Genomic DNA, 27,871 nt, shown 5'->3' on the forward strand with positions numbered 1-27,871 from the left:
TAAACGACCTCGACACTGGCGTGGGTTGGGACTTGCAAGTATGGGCGGGGCAATAGAGTAGGATCGACGGGCCTGTCCACCAATCACATCACATAAACAACCTCGACACTGGCGTGGGTTGGGTCTTGTAAGTATGGGCGGAGCGATAGAGTATGACCGACGGGCTTATCCACCAATCACATCACATTATCGGCGAACACCGCCTAATCATCACGTTCGTGACAATGCATTTAATATCCATATCCATATATGGTACTTTGAATAATGCTGTGTTACTTTGTAACCTCTTGTATCTATGTAAAAAATAACTCACAATTTGTAATTTTATACAAATATTTTTATTTTGCTGTGGTGTTACAGAAGCAGTTTTTGTCATTTATGTCAGGAGAGGATCAACATCATCAACATCTACACTTCCATTCACACACACGCACACACACACACGCACACGCACACAAACACAAACACACACACACACACACACACACACACACACACACACACACACACACACACACACACACACACGCGCACACACACACACGCACACACACACACACGCACACACAGTTAATTTCCCCCCATAGTAATTCTGGTACAAAAAGCAACAACACTTCAGCACTCAAAGAATGATTTGATTGCAAAGTGATTTCCTTGAAGAAATAAATAAATAAATAATCAATCAAAGTAGGTGTACTGCCACCACCTGTCACATCACATACTGACTTATTTGGACTTTTTTTGCTGTTTTCCTGTGTGTAGTGTTTTACTTCTTGTCTTGCGCTCCTATTTTAATGGCGTTTTCTCTTTTTTTTTGGTATTTTCCTGTAGCAGTTTCACGTCTTCCTTTGATATAAATCCATCCCGTCATGTGACGCGGGTAAAGACCGTCACAACTCCTGTTTGGATGCGCCATTGTTGCCTTCCTGCTGCAGGAAGTGGAGGAAGTCTCGCAGTTCTCGGCCCCCCTAAGGTACAACACAGTTGATAAAAGGTCACAAACCCTTCCTGGGGCTGACAGGAAATCAACAAAATAAAAGCCTTTACGGTCACCTCATATCGAACAGGCTCGTCCTTCCTGCCGGCGGGGGCCAGGTAGATTGTTGGGTAGCTGAGGAAGAGACAGTTAGGTAAGTATACGTAGAAATACACAATTATATATATACACTGCACATGATCTCACCCTTGTACATGGTAGCCAGGCGGCAGGTCGTTGTGGAGTGCGTTCATCTTAGCGATGACCATGTGACCATCAGCAGACACCTGGGAGGGAGGACACAGGTATGTACTATGTATTTATACTGTTATAGACTGTGTATTTATATAGTAATGTACAGTGTATATGTTACAAGTACTGTGTATTTATATAGTAATGTACAGTGTATATGTTACAAGTACTGTGTATTTATATAGTAATGTACAGTGTATATGTTACAAGTACTGTGTATTTATATAGTAATGTACAGTGTATATGTTACAAGTACTGTGTATTCATATAGTAATGTACAGTGTATACCGTATTTCCTTGAATAGCCGCAGGGGCGCTAATTAATTTAAAACCTCTTCTCACTCCTGCGCTTACCAAAAGCATGCGTGATGGGCAAGCACGCGCTAATTATTTTAAAACCTCTTCTCACTCCGGCGCTTACCTTATCATGAAAAGCACATTTAATAAAAAAAAACGTTATTATGGTCTTACCTTTACTTATAAATGATGTCCATGTGCAGCTGCTTCTGATCAAAGGCAGTCTTCCTTATCTTTCTTCAGTTTTAAAAGTCTCTGGAGATATTCCTTTAATTATTACCTCCTGCTTCGATTGAAAGTCCAGTTTAGAAAACTGTTTTATTTGAGATATGTAATCCTCCATGGTAAAAGTGCAAGCAAACGATCGCGGCTCACGCATGCTGCTTGTTGTCTTCTTCTGCAGCACCGGTCTTCTGCAGTACTGGTAGTCGCAAGAAGGCTCACTAGCGCCCTCTACCACCAGGAGGCGGGAGTCATTTAATGACTCATATTTGACCCGGCGGAAGTGCCAAGCATGCGCTAATTATTTTGCTAAACTAGTTTGACCCGGCTGTAATTCTAGGCAGGCGAATACTATATTCCCGGCGGCAATTCAAGGAAATACGGTATGTTACAAGTATTGTGTACAGTAGTTGTAGACAGCAGTTGGATGAAAAGTACCGTCTCAGCCAGTCGTGTGTAAACTGCTTCCAGCTTCTTGCAGACAGGACAGGATGGAGAGTAGAACTGGATCAGCACATCTTTGTTGGGGTCATTAACGATGGCGTCAAACGACTCCGCTACCACCACCTGCAGCACACGTGCACTGTGACATCACTTCCTGTGTGTGCATCACTTCCTGTGTGTACATCACTTCCTGTGTGTGCGTCACTTCCTGTGTGTGCATCACTTCCTGTGTGTGCGTCACTTCCTGTGTGTGCATCACTTCCTGTGTGTGCGTCACTTCCTGTGTGTGCGTCACTTCCTGTGTGTGCGTCACTTCCTGTGTGTGCATCACTTCCTGTGTGTGCATCACTTCCTGTGAGAGCGTCACTTCCTGTGTGTGCATCACTTCCTGTATGTGCATCACTTCCTGTGTGTAGATGATTTGGTGTGTGTACATGACATTGCCAATCAGTGTGGTTGAACACACAAAGGTGTGTCCAGCACCACCTGTGAGGAGACATGCGCCTTAACAGCACCACCTGTGAGGAGACATTCACCTTAACAGCACCACCTGTGAGGAGACATTCAACCTTAACAGCACCACCTGTGAGGAGACATTCACCTTAACAGCACCACCTGTGAGGAGACATGCACCTTAACAGCACCACCTGTGAGGAGACATTCAACCTTAACAGCACCACCTGTGAGGAGACATTCAACCTTAACAGCACCACCTGTGAGGAGACATTCACCTTAACAGCACCACCTGTGAGGAGACATTCAACCTTAACAGCACCACCTGTGAGGAGACATTCACCTTAACAGCACCACCTGTGAGGAGACATTCAACCTTAACAGCACCACCTGTGAGGAGACATTCACCTTAACAGCACCACCTGTGAGGAGACATTCACCTTAACAGCACCACCTGTGAGGAGACATTCAACCTTAACAGCACCACCTGTGAGGAGACATTCAACCTTAACAGCACCACCTGTGAGGAGACATTCACCTTAACAGCACCACCTGTGAGGAGACATTCACCTTAACAGCACCACCTGTGAGGAGACATTCAACCTTAACAGCACCACCTGTGAGGAGACATTCACCTTAACAGCACCACCTGTGAGGAGACATTCACCTTAACAGCACCACCTGTGAGGAGACATTCACCTTAACAGCACCACCTGTGAGGAGACATTCACCTTAACAGCACCACCTGTGAGGAGACATTCACCTTAACAGCACCACCTGTGAGGAGACATTCAACCTTAACAGCACCACCTGTGAGGAGACATTCAACCTCAACAGCACCACCTGTGAGGAGACATTCACCTTAACAGCACCACCTGTGAGGAGACATTCACCTTAACAGCACCACCTGTGAGGAGACATTCACCTTAACAGCACCACTCTGCTTTTCGGGGACGGACTGGGACTTGATGTACGGCTTGAGTCTCTTGGCAAAGTACTGGTCCAGAAAGCGGTCCAGAGACTGGCCGTCCCTCCTGGAGGACATGGTCATGTGACTTGTTGGAGCGTGCCCAGTAGGACGGAGGCGGGTGGTACCTACGTGAACTCCTCCCTCATGGTGTACTTGTGGCCCACGTGGCTGCGGATGGTGACCAGAGGAAGATCTCCACAGTCTGAAGACCCCAGACCATAGTCAGCCTCCAGCTCAGACCGGAAGTCTTCTTTATTGGCTACTGAAAAGGTCAGGCCCCGCCCCTTGTACTTGGACGCCACCTTCATCACTCTGGTAAGGACACACACGTGACACAACATCATGACGTGTGTGTGTGTGTGTGTGTGTGTGTGTGTGTGTGTGTGTGTGTGTGTGTGTTACCTGTTCCTCCAGTAGTTGGAGCCTCTGGGGTTGTGTTTGTAGTCCAGGTGGTAAAAGGCGGTCAAGAGGTCGCGACCTCGCAGAAGATCCTTGTTGTCCAGAGTCAAGTGTGGACACAGTCCAAATCTACACAAACAAACACACACTTATGCACAAACATAGCATACACACACACACAAACATGACATACACTTACACAAACATAAGACAAATATAGACAAAACATTACACACACACAACATAACTTACACAAACATAAGACAAAACATTACATACACTTACACAAACATAAGACAAATATAGAGAAAACATTACACACACTTACACAAACATAAGACAAAACAAAACATTACACACACATCACATACACTTACACAAACATAAGACAAAACATTACACAAACATAACACACACTTACACAAACATAAGACACGTACACAAACTAAGACACGTACACAAACATAAGACACCTACACAAACATAAGACACTTACACAAACATAAGACACTTACACAAACATAAGACACCTAGACAAACATAAGACACCTACACAAACATAAGACACTTACACAAACATAATACACCTACACAAACATAAGACACCTACACAAACATAAGACACCTACACAAAACATAAGACACTTACACAAACATAAGACACTTACACAAACATAGGACACCTACACAAACATAAGACACTTACACAAACCTAAGACACTTACACAAACATAAGACACTTACACAAACATAAGACACTTACACAAAAATAAGACACTTACACAAACATAAGACACTTACACAAACATAAGACACTTACACAAACATAAGACACCTACACAAACATAAGACACCTACACAAACATAAGACACTTACACAAACATAAGACACTTACACAAACATAAGACACCTACACAAACATAAGACACTTACACAAACATAAGACACTTACACAAACATAAGACACTTACACAATCATAAGACACTTACACAAACATAAGACACCTACACAAACACAAGACACCTACACAAACATAAGACACCTACACAAACATAAGACACCTACACAAACATAAGACACTTACACAAACATAAGACACTTACACAAACATAAGACACCTACACAAACATAAGACACTTACACAAACATAAGACACTTACACAAACATAAGACACCTACACAAACATAAGACACTTACACAAACATAAGACACTTACACAAACATAAGACACTTACACAATCATAAGACACTTACACAAACATAAGACACCTACACAAACACAAGACACTTACACAAACATAAGACACCTACACAAACATAAGTCACCTACACAAACATAAGACACTTACACAAACATAAGACACTTACACAAACATAAGACACTTACACAAACATAAGACACCTACACAAACATAAGACACTTACACAAACATAAGACACCTACACAAACATAAGACACCTACACAAACATAAGACACTTACACAAACATAAGACACTTACACAAACATAAGACACTTACACAAACATAAGACACTTACACAAACACAAGACATCTACACAAACATAAGACACCTACACAAACATAAGACACTTACACAAACATGACACTTACACAAACATAAGACACTTACACAAACATAAGACACTTACACAAACATAAGACACTTACACAAACATAAGACACCTACACAAACACAAGACACCTACACAAACATAAGACACTTACACAAACATAAGACACTTACACAAACATAAGACACTTACACAAACATAAGACACCTACACAAACACAAGACACCTACACAAACATAAGACACTTACACAAACATAAGACACTTACACAAACATAAGACACCTACACAAACATAAGACACCTACACAAACATAAGACACTTACACAAACATAAGACACTTACACAAACATAAGACACTTACACAAACATAAGACACCTACACAAACATAAGACACTTACACAAACATAAGACACTTACACAAACATAAGACACTTACACAAACATAAGACACTTACACAAACATAAGACACCTACACAAACACAAGACACCTACACAAACACAAGACACTTACACAAACATAAGACACTTACACAAACATAAGACACCTACACAAACACAAGACACCTACACAAACACAAGACACTTACACAAACATAAGACACATACACAAACATAAGACACCTCCACAAACATAAGACACTTACACAAACATAAGACACCTACACAAACACAAGACACCTACACAAACACAAGACACCTACACAAACACAAGACACCTACACAAACACAAGACACTTACACAAACATAAGACACTTACACAAACATAAGACACCTACACAAACATAAGACACCTACACAAACATAAGACACCTACACAAACATAGGACACTTACACAAACATAAGACACATACACAAACATAAGACACCTACACAAACATAAGACACCTACACAAACATAAGACACCTACACAAACATAAGACACTTACACAAACATAAGACACCTACACAAACATAAGACACTTACACAAACATAAGACACTTACACAAACATAAGACACCTACACAAACATAAGACACTTACACAAACATAAGACACCTACACAAACATAAGACACTTACACAAACATAAGACACCTCCACAAACATAAGACACTTACACAAACATAAGACACTTACACAAACATAAGACACCTACACAAACATAAGACACTTACACAAACATAAGACACCTACACAAACATAAGACACTTACACAAACATAAGACACCTACACAAACATAAGACACTTACACAAACATAAGACACTTACACAAACATAAGACACTTACACAAACATAAGACACCTACACAAACATAAGACACTTACACAAACATAAGACACCTACACAAACATAAGACACTTACACAAACATAAGACACCTACACAAACATAAGACACTTACACAAACATAAGACACCTACACAAACATAAGACACTTACACAAACATAAGACACTTACACAAACATAAGACACCTACACAAACATAAGACACTTACACAAACATAAGACACTTACACAAACATAAGACACCTACACAAACATAAGACACTTACACAAACATAAGACACCTACACAAACATAAGACACTTACATGTGATCTCGGATGAAGCGTCTCAGAGATGAGATGGTGAGAAAGTCTTCAAAAACCACAACGCTGTCCTCAAACTGATTGGCCAATCTGGGAGGTCTGAACAACAACACACCTCTGGAACACACACAACACAATACAAGACAACACAACACAACACAAGACAACACAACACAAGACAACACAACACAAGACAACACAACACAACACAAGACAAGACAACACAGGGTGCAGTTTTAGAGACTCTTGTACTGAGATTGAAATGTGAAGTGGACATAAGAAGTTGTATTAGCTGCTTGAGAAATCTTCTTCTTAGACTATTAGCTCAGGCATTTGTTGACAGAGTGCTGACCCTTGACCTGTGACCCTTGACCTGTGACCCTTGACCTGTGACCCTTGTTTGTGAATGACTGAAGCTGCTTTTATAGCCAATCATGGCACCCACCTGTTCCCAATTAGCCTGCACACCTGTGGGATGTTCCAAATAAGTCTTTGATGAGCATTCCTCAACTCTATCAGTCTTTTTTGCCACCTTTCCCAACTTCTTTGTCACGTGTTGCTGCCATCAAATTATAAAGTTCATGATTATTTGCACACAAAATAAAGTTTGAACATCAAATATGTTGTCTTTGTAGCATATTCAACTGAATATGGCTTGAAAAGGATTTGCAAATCGAAGTAGTTTAACTAGCAACATGAAGTAGTTTAACTAGCAACATGAAGTAGTTTCACTGGCAACATGAAGTAGTTTAACTAGCAACATGAACTAGTTTAACTAGCAACATGAAGTAGTTTCACTGGCAACATGAAGTAGTTTCAATAACAACATGAAGTAGTTTAACTAGCAACATGAAGTAGTTTAACTAGCAACATGAAGTAGTTTCAATAACAACATGAACTAGTTTAACTAGCAACATGAAGTAGTTTTACTGGCAACATGAAGTAGTTTCAATAACAACATGAAGTAGTTTAACTAGCAACATGAACTAGTTTCACTGGCAACATGAAGTAGTTTAACTAGCAACATGAACTAGTTTAACTAGCAACATGAAGTAGTTTCACTGGCAACATGAAGTAGTTTAACTAGCAACATGAAGTAGTTTCACTGGCAACATGAAGTAGTTTAACTAGCAACATGAAGTAGTTTCACTGGCAACATGAAGTAGTTTAACTAGCAACATGAAGTAGTTTCACTGGCAACATGAAGTAGTTTAACTAGCAACATGAACTAGTTTAACTAGCAACATGAAGTAGTTTCACTGGCAACATGAAGTAGTTTAACTAGCAACATGAAGTAGTTTAACTAGCAACATGAACTAGTTTAACTAGCAACATGAAGTAGTTTCACTGGCAACATGAAGTAGTTTAACTAGCAACATGAAGTAGTTTCACTGGCAACATGAAGTAGTTTAACTAGCAACATGAAGTAGTTTCACTGGCAACATGAAGTAGTTTAACTAGCAACATGAACTAGTTTAACTAGCAACATTAAGTAGTTTCACTGGCAACATGAAGTAGTTTAACTAGCAACATGAAGTAGTTTAACTAGCAACATGAACTAGTTTAACTAGCAACATGAAGTAGTTTTACTGGCAACATGAAGTAGTTTCACTAACAACATGAAGTAGTTTCACTGGCAACATGAAGTAGTTTAACTAGCAACATGAAGTAGTTTCACTGGCAACATGAAGTAGTTTAACTAGCAACATGAAGTAGTTTCACTGGCAACATGAAGTAGTTTCACTGGCAACATGAAGTAGTTTAACTAGCAACATGAAGTAGTTTAACTAGCAACATTAAGTAGTTTCACTAGCAACATTAAGTAGTTTAACTAGCAACATGAAGTAGTTTAACTAGCAACATGAAGTAGTTTCACTGGCAACATGAAGTAGTTTAACTAGCAACATGAAGTAGTTTCACTGGCAACATGAAGTAGTTTCACTGGCAACATGAAGTAGTTTAACTAGCAACATGAAGTAGTTTCACTGGCAACATGAAGTAGTTTAACTAGCAACATGAACTAGTTTAACTAGCAACATGAAGTAGTTTCACTGGCAACATGAAGTAGTTTAACTAGCAACATGAACTAGTTTAACTAGCAACATGAAGTAGTTTCACTGGCAACATGAAGTAGTTTAACTAGCAACATGAAGTAGTTTAGCTAGCAACATGAACTAGTTTAACTAGCAACATGAAGTAGTTTCACTGGCAACATGAAGTAGTTTAACTAGCAACATGAAGTAGTTTCACTGGCAACATGAAGTAGTTTAACTAGCAACATGAAGTAGTTTAAGTAGCAACATGAACTAGTTTAACTAGCAACATGAAGTAGTTTCAATAACAACATGAACTAGTTTAACTAGCAACATGAACTAGTTTAACTAGCAACGTGAAGTAGTTTAACTAGCAACATGAAGTAGTTTCACTGGCAACATGAAGTAGTTTAACTAACAACATGAACTAGTTTAACTAGCAACATGAAGTAGTTTAACTAGCAACATGAAGTAGTTTCAATAACAACATGAAGTAGTTTAACTAGCAACATGAACTAGTTTAACTAGCAACATGAAGTAGTTTAACCAGCAACATGAAGTAGTTTAACTAGCAACATGAAGTAGTTTCAATAACAACATGAACTAGTTTAACTAGCAACATGAAGTAGTTTAACTAGCAACATGAAGTAGTTTCAATAACAACATGAACTAGTTTAACTAGCAACATGAACTAGTTTAACTAGGAACATGAAGTAGTTTCACTGGCAACTTGAAGTAGTTTAACTAACAACATGAACTAGTTTAACTAGCAACATGAAGTAGTTTAACTAGCAACATGAAGTAGTTTCAATAACAACATGAAGTAGTTTAACCAGCAACATGAAGTAGTTTAACTAGCAACATGAAGTAGTTTCACTAACAACATGAACTAGTTTAACTAGCAACATGAAGTAGTTTAACTAGCAACATGAAGTAGTTTCAATAACAACATGAAGTAGTTTAACCAGCAACATGAAGTAGTTTAACTAGCAACATGAAGTAGTTTCACTAACAACATGAACTAGTTTAACTAGCAACATGAAGTAGTTTAACTAGCAACATGAAGTAATAACATGGTGTGTAAGTACATCAGCTAGTATTGTTTAAAAGCCAGCATGATGTCATTACTACTAGAGGTGTTTGTTGACGTAGTGAGGGGTTAGTTAGCTTAACTAGTACTAATAATGATTGGAGCATGAAGACTCACTCAGACTGGAGTCCATAAGGTGAGGAAAGGTTGATCTGGGTGGTGTGGCCGAAATGGAACTGATCCCTCAGAAGTCCTGCAGCTTTTAGGAACTCAGACAGACGTGGACTTTCCTCACCTGAGAACACACCTGAGACACAACACACCTGAGACACAACACACCTGAGACACAACACACCTGAGACAAAACACACCTGAGACACAACACACTTGAGACACAACACACCTGAGACACAACACACCTGAGACACAACACACCTGAGACACAACACACCTGAGACAAAACACACCTGAGACACAACACACTTGAGACACAACACACCTGAGACACAACACACCTGAGACACAACACACCTGAAACACAACACACCTGAGACACAACACACTTGAGACACAACACACTTGAGACACAACACACCTGAGACACAACACACCTGAGACACAACACACAACACACCTGAGACACAACACACCTGAGACACAACACACTTGAGACACAACACACCTGAGACACAACACACCTGAGACACAACACACCTGAGACACAACACACTTGAGACACAACACACCTGAGACACAACACACAACACACCTGAGACACAACACACAACACACTTGAGACACAACACACCTGAGACACAACACACCTGAGAAACAACACACCTGAAACACAACACACCTGAGACACAACACAAAACACACTTGAGACACAACACACCTGAGACACAACACACCTGAGAAACAACACACTTGAGACACAACACACCTGAAACACAACACACCTGAGACACAACACACCTGAGACACAACACACTTGAGACACAACACACCTGAGACACAACACACCTGAGAACACACCTGAGACACAACACTTGAGACACAACACACCTGAGACACAACACACCTGAGACACAACACACTTGAGACACAACACACCTGAGACACAACACACCTGAGAAACAACACACCTGAGACACAACACACCTGAGACACAACACACCTGAAACACAACACACCTGAGACACAACACACTTGAGACACAACACACCTGAGACAACACACAACACACTTGAGACACAACACACCTGAGACACAACACACCTGAGAAACAACACACTTGAGACACAACACACCTGACACACAACACACCTGAGACACAACACACCTGAGACACAACACACTTGAGACACAACACACCTGAGACACAACACACCTGAGACACAACACCCTTGAGACAAAACACACCTGAGACACAACACACCTGAGACACAACACACTTGAGACACAACACACCTGAGACACAATACACCTGAGACACAACACACTTGAGACACAACACACCTGAGACACAACACACCTGAGACACAACACACAACACACCTGAGACACAACACACAACACACTTGAGACACAACACACCTGAGACACAACACACCTGAGAAACAACACACCTGAGACACAACACACCTGAGACACAACACACCTGAGACACAACACACCTGAAACACAACACACCTGAGACACAACACACTTGAGACACAACACACTTGAGACACAACACACCTGAGACAACACACAACACACCTGAGACACAACACACCTGAGACACAACACACCTGAGAAACAACACACTTGAGACACAACACACCTGAGACACAACACACCTGAGACACAACACACTTGAGACACAACACACCTGAGAACACACCTGAGACACAACACACCTGAGACACAACACACCTGAGACACAACACACCTGAGACACAACACACCTGAGACACAACACCCCTGAGACACAACACACTTGAGACACAACACCCCTGAGACACAACACACTTGAGACACAACACACTTGAGACACAACACACCTGACACACAACACACCTGAGACACAACACACACTTGAGACACAACACACCTGAGACACAACACACCTGAGACACAACACCCTTGAGACACAACACACCTGAGACACAACACACTTGAGACACAACACACCTGACACACAACACACCTGAGACACAATACACCTGAAACACAACACACCTGAGACACAACACACCTGAGACACAACACACCTGAGACAACACACCTGAGACACAACACACCTGAGACACAACACACCTGAGACACAACACACCTGACACACAACACACCTGAGACACAACACACACTTGAGACACAACACACCTGAGACACAACACACTTGAGACACAACACACCTGAGACACAACACACTTGAGACACAACACACCTGAGACACAACACACCTGAGACACAACACACACTTGAGACACAACACACCTGAGACACAACACACTTGAGACACAACACACCTGAGACACAACACACTTGAGACACAACACACCTGAGACACAACACACCTGAGACACAACACACCTGAGACACAACACACAACACACCTGAGACACAACACACCAGAGACACAATACACAACACACCTGAGACACAACACACCTGAGACACAACACACAACACACCTGAGACACAACACACCTGAGACACAACACACCTGAGACACAACACACAACACACCTGAGACACAACACACCTGAGACACAACACACAACACACCTGAGACACAACACACCTGAGACACAACACACAACACACCTAAGACACAGCACACAACACACCTGAGACACAACACACCTGAGACACAACACACCTGAGACACAACACACCTGAAACACAACACACCTGAGACACAACACACCTGAGACACAACACACCTGAGACACAACACACAACACACCTGAGACACAACACACCAGAGACACAATACACAACACACCTGAGACACAACACACCTGAGACACAACACACAACACACCTGAGACACAACACACCTGAGACACAACACACCTGAAACACAACACACAACACACCTGAGACACAACACACCTGAGACACAACACACCTGAGACACAACACACAAAACACCTGAGACATAACACACCTGAGACACAACACACAACACACCTGAGACACAACACACAACACACCTGAGACACAACACACTTGAGACACAACACACCTGAGACACAACACACCTGAGACATAACACACCTGAAACACAACACACCTGAGACACAACACACTTGAGACACAACACACCTGAGACACAACACACCTGAGACACAACACACCTGAGACACAACACACAACACACCTGAGACACAACACACTTTTGAGACACAACACACCTGAGACACAACACACCTGAGACGCAACACACCTGACACACAACACACCTGAGACACAACACACCTGAGACACAACACACCTGAGACACAACACGCCTGAGACACAACACACCTGAGACACAACACACTTGAGACACAACACACTTGAGACACAACACACCTGACACACAACACACTTGAGACACAACACACCTGAGACACAACACACCTGAGACACAACACACTTGAGACACAACACACTTGAGACACAACACACCTGACACACAACACACTTGAGACACAACACACCTGAGACACAACACACTTTTGAGACACAACACACCTGAGACACAACACACCTGAGACACAACACACCTGAGACACAATACACCTGAAACACAACACACCTGAGACACAACACACTTGAGACACAACACACCTGACACACAACACACTTGAGACACAACACACTTGAGACACAACACACCTGACACACAACACACTTGAGACACAACACACCTGAGACACAACACACCTGAGACACAACACACTTTTGAGACACAACACACCTGAGACACAACACACCTGAGACACAACACACCTGAGACACAACACACCTGAGACACAACACCCCTGAGACAGGTGGATGATGAAAGAAGATGTCCTACCTACAACAGAAGCATCCCAGTGATGGGTGAAGGTGTGCAGGTCTTCTTTAGTCCACAGACTGACTGAGTCTGGACCTGTCTGCTTCTTCATGTACTGATACATCCCCTCTAGAACACACACTTACCTAGTTAGTTACTTAGTTAGACTAGTCACTTCATGTACTGATACATCCCCTCTAGAACACACACTTACTTAGTTAGTTACTTAGTTAGACTAGTCACTTCATGTACTGATACATCCCCTCTAGAACACACACTTACCTAGTTAGTTACTTAGTTAGACTAGTCACTTCATGTACTGATACATCCCCTCTAGAACACACACTTACTTAGTTAGTTACTTAGTTATACTAGTCACTTCATGTACTGATACATCCCCTCTAGAACACACACTTACTTAGTTAGTTACTTAGTTACACTAGTCACTTCATGTACTGATACATCCCCTCTAGAACACACACTTACTTAGTTAGTTACTTAGTTAGACTAGTCACTTCATGTACTGATACATCCCCTCTAGAACACACACTTACTTAGTTAGTTACTTAGTTAGACTAGTCACTTCATGTACTGATACATCCCCTCTAGAACACACACTTACTTAGTTAGTTACTTAGTTATACTAGTCACTTCATGTACTGATACATCCCCTCTAGAACACACACTTACTTAGTTAGTTACTTAGTTACACTAGTCACTTCATGTACTGATACATCCCCTCTAGAACACACACTTACTTAGTTAGTTACTTAGTTAGACTAGTCACTTCATGTACTGATACATCCCCTCTAGAACACACACTTACCTAGTTAGTTACTTAGTTAGACTAGTCACTTCATGTACTGATACATCCCCTCTAGAACACACACTTACTTAGTTACTTAGTTAGACTAGTCACTTCATGTACTGATACATCCCCTCTAGAACACACACATACTTAGTTAGTTACTTAGTTAGACTAGTCACTTCATGTACTGATACATCCCCTCTAGAACACACACTTACTTAGTTAGTTACTTAGTTAGACTAGTCACTTCATGTACTGATACATCCCCTCTAGAACACACACTTACTTAGTTAGACTAGTCACTTCATGTACTAATACATCCCCTCTAGAACACACACTTACTTAGTTAGTTACACTAGTCACTTCATGTACTGATACATCCCCTCTAGAACACACCCTTACTTAGTTAGTTACTTAGTTAGACTAGTCACTTCATGTACTGATACATCCCCTCTAGAACACACACTTACTTAGTTAGTTACACTAGTCACTTCATGTACTGATAAATCCCCTGTAGAACACACACTTAGTTAGTTACACTAGTCACTTCATGTACTGATACATCCCCTCTAGAACACACACTTACTTAGTTAGTTACTTAGTTAGACTAGTCACTTCATGTACTGATACATCCCCTCTAGAACACACACTTACTTAGTTAGACTAGTCACTTCATGTACTAATACATCCCCTCTAGAACACACACTTAGTTAGACTAGTCACTTCATGTACTGATACATCCCCTCTAGATCACACACTTACTTAGTTAGACTAGTCACTTCATGTACTGATACATCCCCTCTAGAACACACACTTACTTAGTTAGACTAGTAACTTCTAGTACTGATACATCCCCTCTATAACACACACTTAGTTAGACTAGTCACTTCTAGTACTGATACATCCCCTCTACAACACACACTTAGTTAGACTAGTCACTTCTAGTACTGATACATCCCCTCGAGAACACACACTTACTTAGTTAGACTAGTCACTTCTAGTACTGATACATCCCCTCTATAACACACACTTAGTTAGACTAGTCACTTCTAGTACTGATACATCCCCTCTATAACACACACTTAGTTAGACTAGTCACTTCTAGTACTGATACATCCCCTCTATAACACACACTTAGTTAGACTAGTCACTTCTAGTACTGATACATCCCCTCTATAACACACACTTAGTTAGACTAGTCACTTCTAGTACTGATACATCCCCTCTATAACACACACTTAGTTAGTTAGACTAGTCACTTCTAGTACTGATACATCCCCTCTAGTACACACACTTAGTTAGACTAGTCACTTCTAGTACTGATACATCCCCTCTATAACACACACTTAGTTAGACTAGTCACTTCTAGTATTGATACATCCCCTCTAGAACACACACTTAGACTAGTCACTTCTAGTACTGATACATCCCCTCTAGTACACACACTTAGTTAGACTAGTCACTTCTAGTACTGATACATCCCCTCTATAACACACACTTAGTTAGACTAGTCACTTCTAGTACTGATACATCCCCTCTAGAACACACACTTAGACTAGTCACTTCTAGTACTGACACATCCCCTCTATAACACACACTTAGTTAGACTAGTCACTTCTAGTACTGATACACCCCCTCTATAACACACAGTTAGTTAGACTAGTCACTTCTAGTACTGATACATCCCCTCTAGAACACACACTTAGTTAGACTAGTCACTTCTAGTACTGATACATCCCCTCTATAACACACACTTAGTTAGACTAGTCACTTCCAGTACTGACACATCCCCTCTATAACACACACTTAGTTAGACTAGTCACTTCTAGTACTGATACATCCCCTCTATAACACACACTTAGTTAACTAGTCACTTCTAGTACTGATACATCCCCTCTAGAACACACAGTTGGACTAGTCACTTCTAGTACTGACACATCCCCTCTAGAACACACACTTAGTTGTTCATTATTTAAATGTTGACCTAAGTCTGAAGCAAAGGTGCTAATACTGATACAGTCTGCACCCGACTGAACAGCAGGACAGGTGTAACAACTACATTATTATAACTCCTTGTGCAGATGTGAATGTTCATTATTTAAATGTTGACCTAAGTCTGAAGCAAAGGTGCTAATACTGATACAGTCTGCACCCGACTGAACAGCAGGACAGGTGTAACAACTACATTATTATAACTCCTTGTGCAGATGTGAATGTTCATTATTTAAATGTTGACCTAAGTCTGAAGCAAATGTGCTAACACCAATTAACACATATGGAGGAGGCGTGTTTTAAAGCAGCTGTTGTTAGATTAGCGTGTGTGTGTGTGTGTGTGTGTGTGTGTGTGTGTGTGTGCCCCTTTAAGAATGGATGAAAGAACGGTACAGGTACTTTTCAAAAGTGGTATAGTACCCATTTTATATTTACATCTAACACCATTTCCCAACTCATATGGAAACGGGGTTTGTAATAATAATACCATATTAATACTTCCATACTACTACTACTACTACTAATAATAGTGCAAGTGTGTGTTGCACCTGCAGAGTGAGGACCCTCATAGGGGGCGGAGTCTCTCCCCTTCCTGAAGATCTTCAGTGTAGGATACCCACTGATGCCATAACGACTGCACCTGTCCACATGAAGTGTACAGTCCACCTGACACACACACACACACACACTGTCACACATGGCTTGGCACAACACACTCACACTCACACAATAACACAAGAATGACATCACCTTGGCTAACTGGACTGTCCCCTTTAGCTTGCTTGCTGCTTTGTCAAAGTCAGGAGATAATTTCTTACAGTGAGCACACCTGAGATGGAGGCAGGAGGAATAGAAAGAAGGAAGGGAAGAAATAACAAGGTATGCTAATGGTAAATAAGAAGGTATGCTAATGGTAAATAAGAAGGTATGCTAATGGTAAATAACAACTCATGCTAATGGTAAATAACAAGGTATGCTAATGGTAAATAACAACTCATGCTAATGGTAAATAACAAGGTATGCTAATGGTAAATAACAACTCATGCTAATGGTAAATAACAAGGTATGCTAATGGTAAATAAGAAGGTATGCTAATGGTAAATAACAACTTATGCTAATGCTAAATAACAAGGTATGCTAATGGTAAATAACAACTTATGCTAATGCTAAATAACAAGGTATGCTAATGGTAAATAACAACTCATGCTAATGGTAAATAACAAGGTATGCTAATGGTAAATAAGAAGGTATGCTAATGGTAAATAACAACTTATGCTAATGCTAAATAACAAGGTATGCTAATGGTAAATAAGAAGGTATGCTAAAGGTAAATAAGGTATGCTAAAGGTAAATAAGAACGTATGCTAATGGTAAATAAGAAGGTATGCTAATGGTAAATAACAACTTATGCTAATGCTAAATAACAAGGTATGCTAATGGTAAATAACAACTCATGCTAATGGTAAATAACAAGGTATGCTAATGGTAAATAAGAAGGTATGCTAATGGTAAATAACAACTTATGCTAATGCTAAATAAGAAGGTATGCTAATGGTAAATAAGAATGTATGCTAATGGTAAATAAGAAGGTATGCTAATGATAAATAAGAAGGTATGCTAATGGTAAATAAGAATGTATGCTAATGGTAAATAAGAAGGTATGCTAATGATAAATAAGAAGGTATGCTAATGGTAAATAAGAAGGTATGCTAATGGTAAATAAGAAGGTATGCTAATGGTAAACAAGAAGGTATGCTAATGGTAAATAAGAAGGTATGCTAATGGTAAATAAGAAGGTATGCTAAAGGTAAATAAGAAGGTATGCTAAAGGTAAATAAGAAGGTATGCTAATGGTAAATAAGAAGGTATGCTGAAGGTAAATAAGAAGGTATGCTAATGGTAAATAAGAAGGTATGCTAAAGGTAAGTAAGAAGGTAAGTAATCACCATGGTGCATAGAAGTTGACCAGCATGGTGTCCTGCTCGCTTGCCAGGTAATCAAAGTCTGCGTCCCCGAGCTCGAGCACATCTCTGCGTGACGTCACAGTCAGTGTGAAGACGGTAAAGAAGAGGCAGGTGAGAGCGGGAAGCAGGTGAAGCAGGTGAAGCAGGTGAGCAGCGGCGGCCATGACGGGCAGGAAGAAGACAAATTACATTTAATGAAGACTTTTGTCAGGCTGCTTTGCTTCACTACTAAATAAACTGCTTCCGAAAATGACCTTCACAATAAAAGCCTTACAATGTTGCCTGTTCGTGTTCGATGAGTCAAACATGGAATAACGTCAATAGGACTCGGGAATAATAATACTACTGATTAGTCATCTTATATGGATGACTAATCAGTATCGTCGTCGTCTTTTATTCAGCTAGGAACTTTTCGTCGTCGTCTTTTATTCAGCTAGGAACTTTTATTTTAAACGTCGTACTTAAGCAGGAAATGTAACACTATCTCTTTAGATGACGTCCTTCCAGCAGGGGGCAGCATGTGAACACGCAAGCAGAAGAAGTAGAAGAAGAAGAAGAAGAAGAAGAGAAGAAGAAGAAAGTCAACAGATGTTGATGAAGAAGATGTTCCTTGTGGACGACAAGTACACACTTTTCTTCAATGAAACTCATTTTAATAACTCAATATCACCTCGTTAATATCTGCTTGATGACGTCTGCTAACTCACGTGCTGTGCGCGTGCACGTGAGGACGCTAGCCGTTAGCTCGCCGTGCTAAATGCTATCTAATGCTAGGTTGAGAAAGGGATCAACTTTAACGTAATAAAACAAGTAGTGTGCGTGTCTAGCAAGCTTAATGAAATACTACTGATAGTATTGCTGCGTTCCGTTTGTACTGGTAAACAATGATGTCCGCTTCCATTACATCCCTTATTAGCAGTAGCTCAGCCATGGTGACGTCACTGTAGTGTAGAAGTTGTTTATATATATTCACACTAGGCAATGGTGACGTCACTGTAGTGTAGAAGTTGTTTATATTCACACTAGGCAATGGTGACGTCACTGTAGTGTAGAAGTTGTTTATATTCACACTAGGCAATGGTGACGTCACTGTAGTGTAGGAAGACTCCATAAAAGTTGTTTATATTCACACTAGGCAATGGTGACGTCACTGTAGTGTAGGAAGACTCCATAGAAGTTGTTTATATTCACACTAGGCAAGCGCAAAAATAAATGGTAACTAGAACGCTCCCAACTCAGATGTGACGTCATTTCCCAGCGCCGACTTCCACCTCTGGAGGTAACTGGAAGGCAGCGTTAGGTCACATGACCCACCATCATGACCACGGGCGCCGCCAAACGCCTGAAAGTAGGAACGTCCTGTCAGCGCCGGCTCGGCGGGGACGAATGCTCGCTGGATGAAGACGACGCCCCGGAATCCAACCTGGTCATCACCACGGGTAACGCCCACTAACTGTCGCCAGGACGACTCCGTCTTGTCGCCTGATTGGCCGCTGCTTTTTGACGTTTCAGACGAGCAACACGCTCAGGGTGTCAGGAGGAGAGCGGCCAGGAGGAGACGGAAGACTCAAATGGGACAAGGTGATGAGAACAAGGAGGAGGCGGGAGGACAGATGATTGACAGCCAGCTCGACCAATCACTGGAGAGCACATCTAAACAACACAACCTGACCAGCGTCAACGTGCGCAACATCATCCATGTGAGTGTGTGTCCTCCATACTGTCATGTGTGTCCTCCATACTGTCATGTGTGTCCTCCACACTGTCATGTGTGTCCTCCATACTGTCATGTGTGTCCTCCACACTGTCATGTGTGTCATCCACACTGTCATGTGTGTCCTCCATACTGTCATGTGTGTCCTCCATACTGTCATGTGTGTCCTCCATACTGTCATGTGTGTCCTCCACACTGTCATGTGTGTCATCCACACTGTCATGTGTGTCCTCCATACTGTCATGTGTGTCCTCCATACTGTCATGTGTGTCCTCCATACTGTCATGTGTGTCCTCCACACTGTCATGTGTGTCCTCCATACTGTCATGTGTGTCCTCCACACTGTCATGTGTGTCCTCCACACTGTCATGTGTGTCCTCCACACTGTCATGTGTGTCCACACTGTCATGTGTGTCCACACTGTCATGTGTGTCCTCCATACTGTCATGTGTGTCCTCCACACTGTCATGTGTGTCCTCCACACTGTCATGTGTGTCCTCCACACTGTCATGTGTGTCCTCCACACTGTCATGTGTGTCCTCCATACTGTCATGTGTGTCCTCCACACTGTCATGTGTGTCCTCCACACTGTCATGTGTGTCCACACTGTCAAGTGTGTCCTCCACAGTGTCATGTGTGTCCTCCATACTGTCATGTGTGTCCTCCACACTGTCATGTGTGTCCTCCATACTGTCATGTGTGTCCTCCACACTGTCATGTGTGTCCTCCACACTGTCATGTGTGTCCTCCATACTGTCATGTGTGTCTTCCATACTGTCATGTGTGTCCTCCATACTGTCATGTGTGTCCTCCATACTGTCATGTGTGTCCTCCACACTGCCATGTGTGTCCTCCATACTGTCATGTGTGTCCTCCACACTGTCATGTGTGTCCTCCATACTGTCATGTGTGTCCTCCATACTGTCATGTGTGTCCTCCATACTGTCATGTGTGTCCTCCACACTGCCATGTGTGTCCTCCATACTGTCATGTGTGTCCTCCACACTGTCATGTGTGTCCTCCATACTGTCATGTGTGTCCTCCATACTGTCATGTGTGTCCTCCATACTGTCATGTGTGTCCTCCACACTGTCATGTGTGTCCTCCATACTGTCATGTGTGTCCTCCATACTGTCATGTGTGTCCTCCATACTGCCATGTGTGTCCTCCATACTGTCATGTGTGTCCTCCATACTGTCATGTGTGTCCTCCACACTGTCATGTGTGTCCTCCATACTGTCATGTGATACTGTCATGTGAGTTGACTGGTGTTGACATTGACCTTTAACCTCAGGAGGTGATCACCAATGAACATGTGGTGGCCATGATGAAAGCTGCCATCAACGAGACGGAGGCCGTGCCGCCATTTGTGAGTGAATGTTGGTGTTGTCTGATGTTTCTTGCTACTAGAACCTTCTTCTGCTTGTCAGGAGCCCACAATGACTCGATCCAAGCTGAAAGAAGTGGTGGAAAAAGGCGTGGTGAGACTTCACCTGATTTCCATGGCCTTCACCTTGTTCGCCATGCTCACTTCCTGTCTGTCATGCTCACTTCCTGTCCGTCATGCTCACTTCCTGTCTGTCATGCTCACTTCCTGTCTGTCATGCTCACTTCCTGTCCGCCATGCTCACTCCCTGTCCGTCATGCTCACTTCCTGTCCGCCATGCTCACTTCCTGTCTGCCATGCTCACTTCCTGTCCGCCATGCTCACTTCCTGTCTGTCATCCTCACTTCCTGTCTGTCATGCTCACTTCCTGTCTGCCAAGCTCACTTCCTGTCCAATCTACTCACTTCCTGTCCACCCTGCTAACATCCCTTCCGTCATGCTCACTTCCTGTCTGCCATGCTCACTTCCTGTCTGCCATGCTCACTTCCTGTCCGCCATGCTCACTTCCTGTCCGTCATGCTCACTTCCTGTCTGCCAAGCTCACTTCCTGTGCAATCTACTCACTTCCTGTCCACCCTGCTCACTTCCTGTCCGCCAAGCTCACTGCCTGTCCAATCTGCTCACTTCCTGTCCAATCTACTCACTTCCTGTCCGCCCTGCTCACTTCCTGCCAGGTGATCCCGACATGGAACATGTCTCCCATCAAGAAGAGCAGCGATGTTTACAAGGTAGAAGAAGAAGATCATATTGATATCAGTGTTAATGATGTTAATATGAGTGATAGGAGAAGATCATATTGATATCAGTGTTAATTATGTTAATATGAGTGATAGGAGAAGAAGATCATATTGATATCAGTGTTAATGATGTTAATATGAGTGATAGAGGAAGAAGATAATATTGATATCAGTGTTAATATGAGTGATGGAAGAAGATCATATTGATATCAGTGTTAATGATGTTAATATGAGTGATAGAAGATCATATTGATATCAGTGTTAATGATGCTAATATGAGTGATAGAGGAAGAAGATCATATTGATATCAGTGTTAATGATGTTAATATGAGTGATAGAAGAAGATCATATTGATATCAGTGTTAATGATGTTAATGTGAGTGATAGGAGAAGCAGATCATATTGATATCAGTGTTAATGATGCTAATATGAGTGATAGAAGAAGTGTTAATGATGTTAATATGAGTGATAGAGGAAGAAGATCATATTGATATCAGTGTTAATGATGTTAATATGAGTGATAGGAGAAGAAGATCATATTGATATCAGTGTTAATATGAGTGATATAAGAAGTGTTAATGATGTTAATATGAGTGATAGAGGAAGAAGATCATATTGATATCAGTGTTAATGATGTTAATATGAGTGATAGGAGAAGAAGATCATATTGATATCAGTGTTAATATGAGTGATAGAGGAAGAAGATCATATTGATATCAGTGTTAATGATGTTAATATGAGTGATAGGAGAAGAAGATCATATTGATATCAGTGTTAATATGAGTGATAGAGGAAGAAGATCATATTGATATCAGTGTTAATGATGCTAATATGAGTGATAGAAGAAGTGTTAATGATGTTAATGTGAGTGATAGAGGAAGAAGATCAGATTGATATCAGTGTTAATGATGCTAATATGAGTGATAGAAGAAGTGTTAATTATGTTAATGTGAGTGATAGAGGAAGAAGATCAGATTGATATCAGTGTTAATGATGTTAACAAAATCTCGTTGACATGTATGACTTAAGTGTTATTATGACAATGACAATAAAGGAATTGATTGATTGATTGATAATATGAGTGATAGGAGAAGAAGATCATATTGATATCAGTGTTAATATGAGTGATAGAGGAAGAAGATCATATTGATATCAGTGTTAATATGAGTGATAGAGGAAGAAGATCATATTGATATCAATGATAATAATGTGTGTGGCAGGTTCACCAGTTTGCAGACATCCCTCTGGCTGAAGAAGACTCGTCTGATGAAGAGTATCGTCCTGATGAGGAAGAGGAGGATGAGACAGCAGAAGATGTGAGACTCAGGTGACATGTGACAGGTGACAGGTGACACTACTTGGATGGTTGCAGACCCTGCAGGAGAGCGACTTGGAGAACGCGGCGTCGCCCCCTACAGGACGTGCAGTGCAGCGACCGCGTGCTCCCAGGAAGGTAACGCCAGGAACACCTTTGATGGCCACTTCCTGCTCAAGTGCTGCTCTTCTCCCTCAGGCTTCTTGCACGCCCTGCAGCCATTCTACTGCCATGGCTCCTCCCCGCCTCCCCAAAGCCCCGCCTCCCAAAGTAGTGACGGACACCACCTTCCTGGAGAAGCTTCATGCTGTGGAGGAGGAGCTGGCTGTGTGCATGGAACCATACCAGGTACCGCTTCCTGTCATGTATCAGCATGGCATGTATTGTATCATATCATATATGATATATCATGTATCATATATGATATAGCATGTATCATACAGTTAGGTCCATAAATATTTGGACATTTCCACAATGTTGAGTATTCCAGCTCTGTACAACACCACCATGGATTTGAAAGGAAACAATCACAACAGTTGGCCAGATGAAGAAAAGTCTCCAGGAGGTACAGTCGGTGTATCTGTGTCCAAGTCCACAACTAAGATCACAACAGTTGGCCAGATGAAGAAGTGTAGTGAGTGGGAGGTGTTGTCCATCATGTGAGTGTAGTGGGTGGGAGGTGTTGTCCATCATGTGAGTGTAGTGAGTGGGAGGTGTTGTCCATCATGTGAGTGTAGTGGGTGGGCGGTGTTGTCCATCATGTGAGTGTAGTGGGTGGGCGGTGTTGTCCATCATGTGAGTGTAGTGGGTGGGAGGTGTTGTCCATCATGTGAGTGTAGTGGGTGGGAGGTGTTGTCCATCATGTGAGTGTAGTGGGTGGGAGGTGTTGTCCATCATGTGAGTGTAGTGAGTGGGAGGTGTTGTCCATCATGTGAGTGTAGTGAGTGGGAGGTGTTGTCCATCATGTGAGTGTAGTGGGTGGGAGGTGTTGTCCATCATGTGAGTGTAGTGGGTGGGAGGTGTTGTCCATCATGTGAGTGTAGTGGGTGGGAGGTGTTGTCCATCATGTGAGTGTAGTGAGTGGGAGGTGTTGTCCATCATGTGAGTGTAGTGGGTGGGAGGTGTTGTCCATCATGTGAGTGTAGTGAGTGGGAGGTGTTGTCCATCATGTGAGTGTAGTGGGTGGGAGGTGTTGTCCATCATGTGAGTGTAGTGGGTGGGAGGTGTTGTCCATCATGTGAGTGTAGTGGGTGGGAGGTGTTGTCCATCATGTGAGTGTAGTGAGTGGGAGGTGTTGTCCATCATGTGAGTGTAGTGGGTGGGAGGTGTTGTCCATCATGTGAGTGTAGTGGGTGGGAGGTGTTGTCCATCATGTGAGTGTAGTGGGTGGGAGGTGTTGTCCATCATGTGAGTGTAGTGAGTGGGAGGTGTTGTCCATCATGTGAGTGTAGTGAGTGGGAGGTGTTGTCCATCATGTGAGTGTAGTGGGTGGGAGGTGTTGTCCATCATGTGAGTGTAGTGGGTGGGAGGTGTTGTCCATCATGTGAGTGTAGTGGGTGGGAGGTGTTGTCCATCATGTGAGTGTAGTGGGTGGGAGGTGTTGTCCATCATGTGAGTGTAGTGGGTGGGAGGTGTTGTCCATCATGTGAGTGTAGTGGGTGGGAGGTGTTGTCCATCATGTGAGTGTAGTGGGTGGGAGGTGTTGTCCATCATGTGAGTGTAGTGGGTGGGAGGTGTTGTCCATCATGTGAGTGTAGTGGGTGGGAGGTGTTGTCCATCATGTGAGTGTAGTGGGTGGGAGGTGTTGTCCATCATGTGAGTGTAGTGGGTGGGAGGTGTTGTCCATCATGTGAGTGTAGTGGGTGGGAGGTGTTGTCCATCATGTGAGTGTAGTGGGTGGGAGGTGTTGTCCATCATGTGAGTGTAGTGGGTGGGAGGTGTTGTCCATCATGTGAGTGTAGTGGGTGGGAGGTGTTGTCCATCATGTGAGTGTAGTGGGTGGGAGGTGTTGTCCATCATGTGAGTGTAGTGGGTGGGAGGTGTTGTCCATCATGTGAGTGTAGTGGGTGGGAGGTGTTGTCCATCATGTGAGTGTAGTGGGTGGGAGGTGTTGTCCATCATGTGAGTGTAGTGGGTGGGAGGTGTTGTCCATCATGTGAGTGTAGTGGGTGGGAGGTGTTGTCCATCATGTGAGTGTAGTGGGTGGGAGGTGTTGTCCATCATGTGAGTGTAGTGGGTGGGAGGTGTTGTCCATCATGTGAGTGTAGTGGGTGGGAGGTGTTGTCCATCATGTGAGTGTAGTGGGTGGGAGGTGTTGTCCATAATGTGAGTGTAGTGGGTGGGAGGTGTTGTCCATCATGTGAGTGTAGTGGGTGGGAGGTGTTGTCCATAATGTGAGTGTAGTGGGTGGGAGGTGTTGTCCATCATGTGAGTGTAGTGGGTGGGAGGTGTTGTCCATCATGTGAGTGTAGTGGGTGGGAGGTGTTGTCCATCATGTGAGTGTAGTGGGTGGGAGGTGTTGTCCATCATGTGAGTGTAGTGGGTGGGAGGTGTTGTCCATAATGTGAGTGTAGTGGGTGGGAGGTGTTGTCCATCATGTGAGTGTAGTGGGTGGGAGGTGTTGTCCATCATGTGAGTGTAGTGGGTGGGAGGTGTTGTCCATAATGTGAGTGTAGTGGGTGGGAGGTGTTGTCCATCATGTGAGTGTAGTGGGTGGGAGGTGTTGTCCATAATGTGAGTGTAGTGGGTGGGAGGTGTTGTCCATAATGTGAGTGTAGTGGGTGGGAGGTGTTGTCCATCATGTGAGTGTAGTGGGTGGGAGGTGTTGTCCATCATGTGAGTGTAGTGGGTGGGAGGTGTTGTCCATCATGTGAGTGTAGTGGGTGGGAGGTGTTGTCCATCATGTGAGTGTAGTGGGTGGGAGGTGTTGTCCATCATGTGAGTGTAGTGGGTGGGAGGTGTTGTCCATAATGTGAGTGTAGTGGGTGGGAGGTGTTGTCCATCATGTGAGTGTAGTGGGTGGGAGGTGTATCATATGATATATCATGTATCATATTAAATCATGCATCAGCATGGCATGTATTATAGCACATGTACCATATAATATATCATGTATCATATCATATGATGTATCATGTATCATATCAAAGCATGTAATATGGTATATGTATCATTCCATATGATATATCATGTATCATATATGATATATCATGTATCAGCATAGCATGTAATAAATCACATGTATCATTCCATATGATATATCATGTATCATATCATATGCTGTGTCATGTATCATATCATATGATATATCATGTATTATATTATGTATCAGCATAGCATGTAATATATCACATGTATCATTCCATATGCTACATCATGTATCACATCATATGCTGTGTCATGTATCATACCATATGATATATCATGTATTATATTATGTATCAGCATAGCATGTAATATATCACATGTATCATTCCACATGCTACATCATGTATCACATCATATGCTGTGTCATGTATCATATCATATGATATATCATGTATTATGTTATGTATCAGCATAGCATGTAGTACATCACATGTATCATTCCATATGATATATCATAACATCATGTATCATCATAAAACCTATCATGTATCATATCATGCCATGTATCATCATTTGACATATCATGTCATGTAACATATCATGTATCAT

The 27,871-nt window shown here is 42.2% G+C and overlaps 2 protein-coding genes across 5 annotated transcripts in view; one reads left to right on the forward strand and one right to left on the reverse strand.

Moving 5' to 3' along the window:
- Positions 1-282: 282 nt before the first annotated feature.
- Positions 283-19,232, reverse strand: LOC133651253 (protein disulfide-isomerase A3-like). Of its 2 annotated transcripts, XM_062049320.1 has the most exons (13): positions 19,005-19,229; positions 17,809-17,887; positions 17,607-17,724; positions 14,280-14,387; positions 10,406-10,535; positions 7,169-7,282; positions 4,017-4,142; positions 3,744-3,926; positions 3,570-3,678; positions 2,186-2,314; positions 1,184-1,263; positions 1,054-1,111; positions 283-968 (listed from the first exon to the last, which is right to left on the reverse strand). In XM_062049320.1, the coding sequence occupies exons 1-13, from the start codon at positions 19,184-19,186 to the stop codon at positions 891-893; spliced, it is 1,494 nt and encodes a 497-aa protein (XP_061905304.1). In that variant the 5' UTR covers positions 19,187-19,229; the 3' UTR covers positions 283-890. The 2 variants fall into 2 exon arrangements, with proteins under 2 accessions (XP_061905304.1, XP_061905305.1); XM_062049321.1 differs by lacking the exons at positions 283-968; positions 1,054-1,111; positions 1,184-1,263; positions 2,186-2,314 and adding an exon at positions 3,389-3,440 and having other exon boundaries at positions 3,538-3,678; positions 19,005-19,232.
- A 286-nt stretch (positions 19,233-19,518) lies between these two features.
- The window catches only part of LOC133651252 (GON-4-like protein), a 23,197-nt gene continuing 14,844 nt past the window's right edge, over positions 19,519-27,871 (forward strand). For 2 of the 3 annotated variants that reach the window (XM_062049316.1, XM_062049319.1), the window contains exons 1-9: positions 19,528-19,645; positions 20,262-20,461; positions 20,535-20,722; positions 22,031-22,105; positions 22,167-22,217; positions 22,798-22,851; positions 24,081-24,176; positions 24,233-24,313; positions 24,374-24,523. In XM_062049316.1, coding sequence (XP_061905300.1) covers positions 20,341-20,461; positions 20,535-20,722; positions 22,031-22,105; positions 22,167-22,217; positions 22,798-22,851; positions 24,081-24,176; positions 24,233-24,313; positions 24,374-24,523 — 816 coding nt within the window. In that variant the 5' untranslated portion in view covers positions 19,528-19,645; positions 20,262-20,340. Of the gene's footprint in view, positions 19,646-20,261; positions 20,462-20,534; positions 20,723-22,030; positions 22,106-22,166; positions 22,218-22,797; positions 22,852-24,080; positions 24,177-24,232; positions 24,314-24,373; positions 24,524-27,871 lie in introns of all 3 variants that reach the window. The other variant, XM_062049318.1, reaches the window with a different exon arrangement.

The sequence above is a fragment of the Entelurus aequoreus genome, linkage group LG05 (genome assembly GCF_033978785.1).
Source record: "Entelurus aequoreus isolate RoL-2023_Sb linkage group LG05, RoL_Eaeq_v1.1, whole genome shotgun sequence".
NCBI classification, from domain to species: Eukaryota; Metazoa; Chordata; class Actinopteri; order Syngnathiformes; family Syngnathidae; genus Entelurus; species Entelurus aequoreus.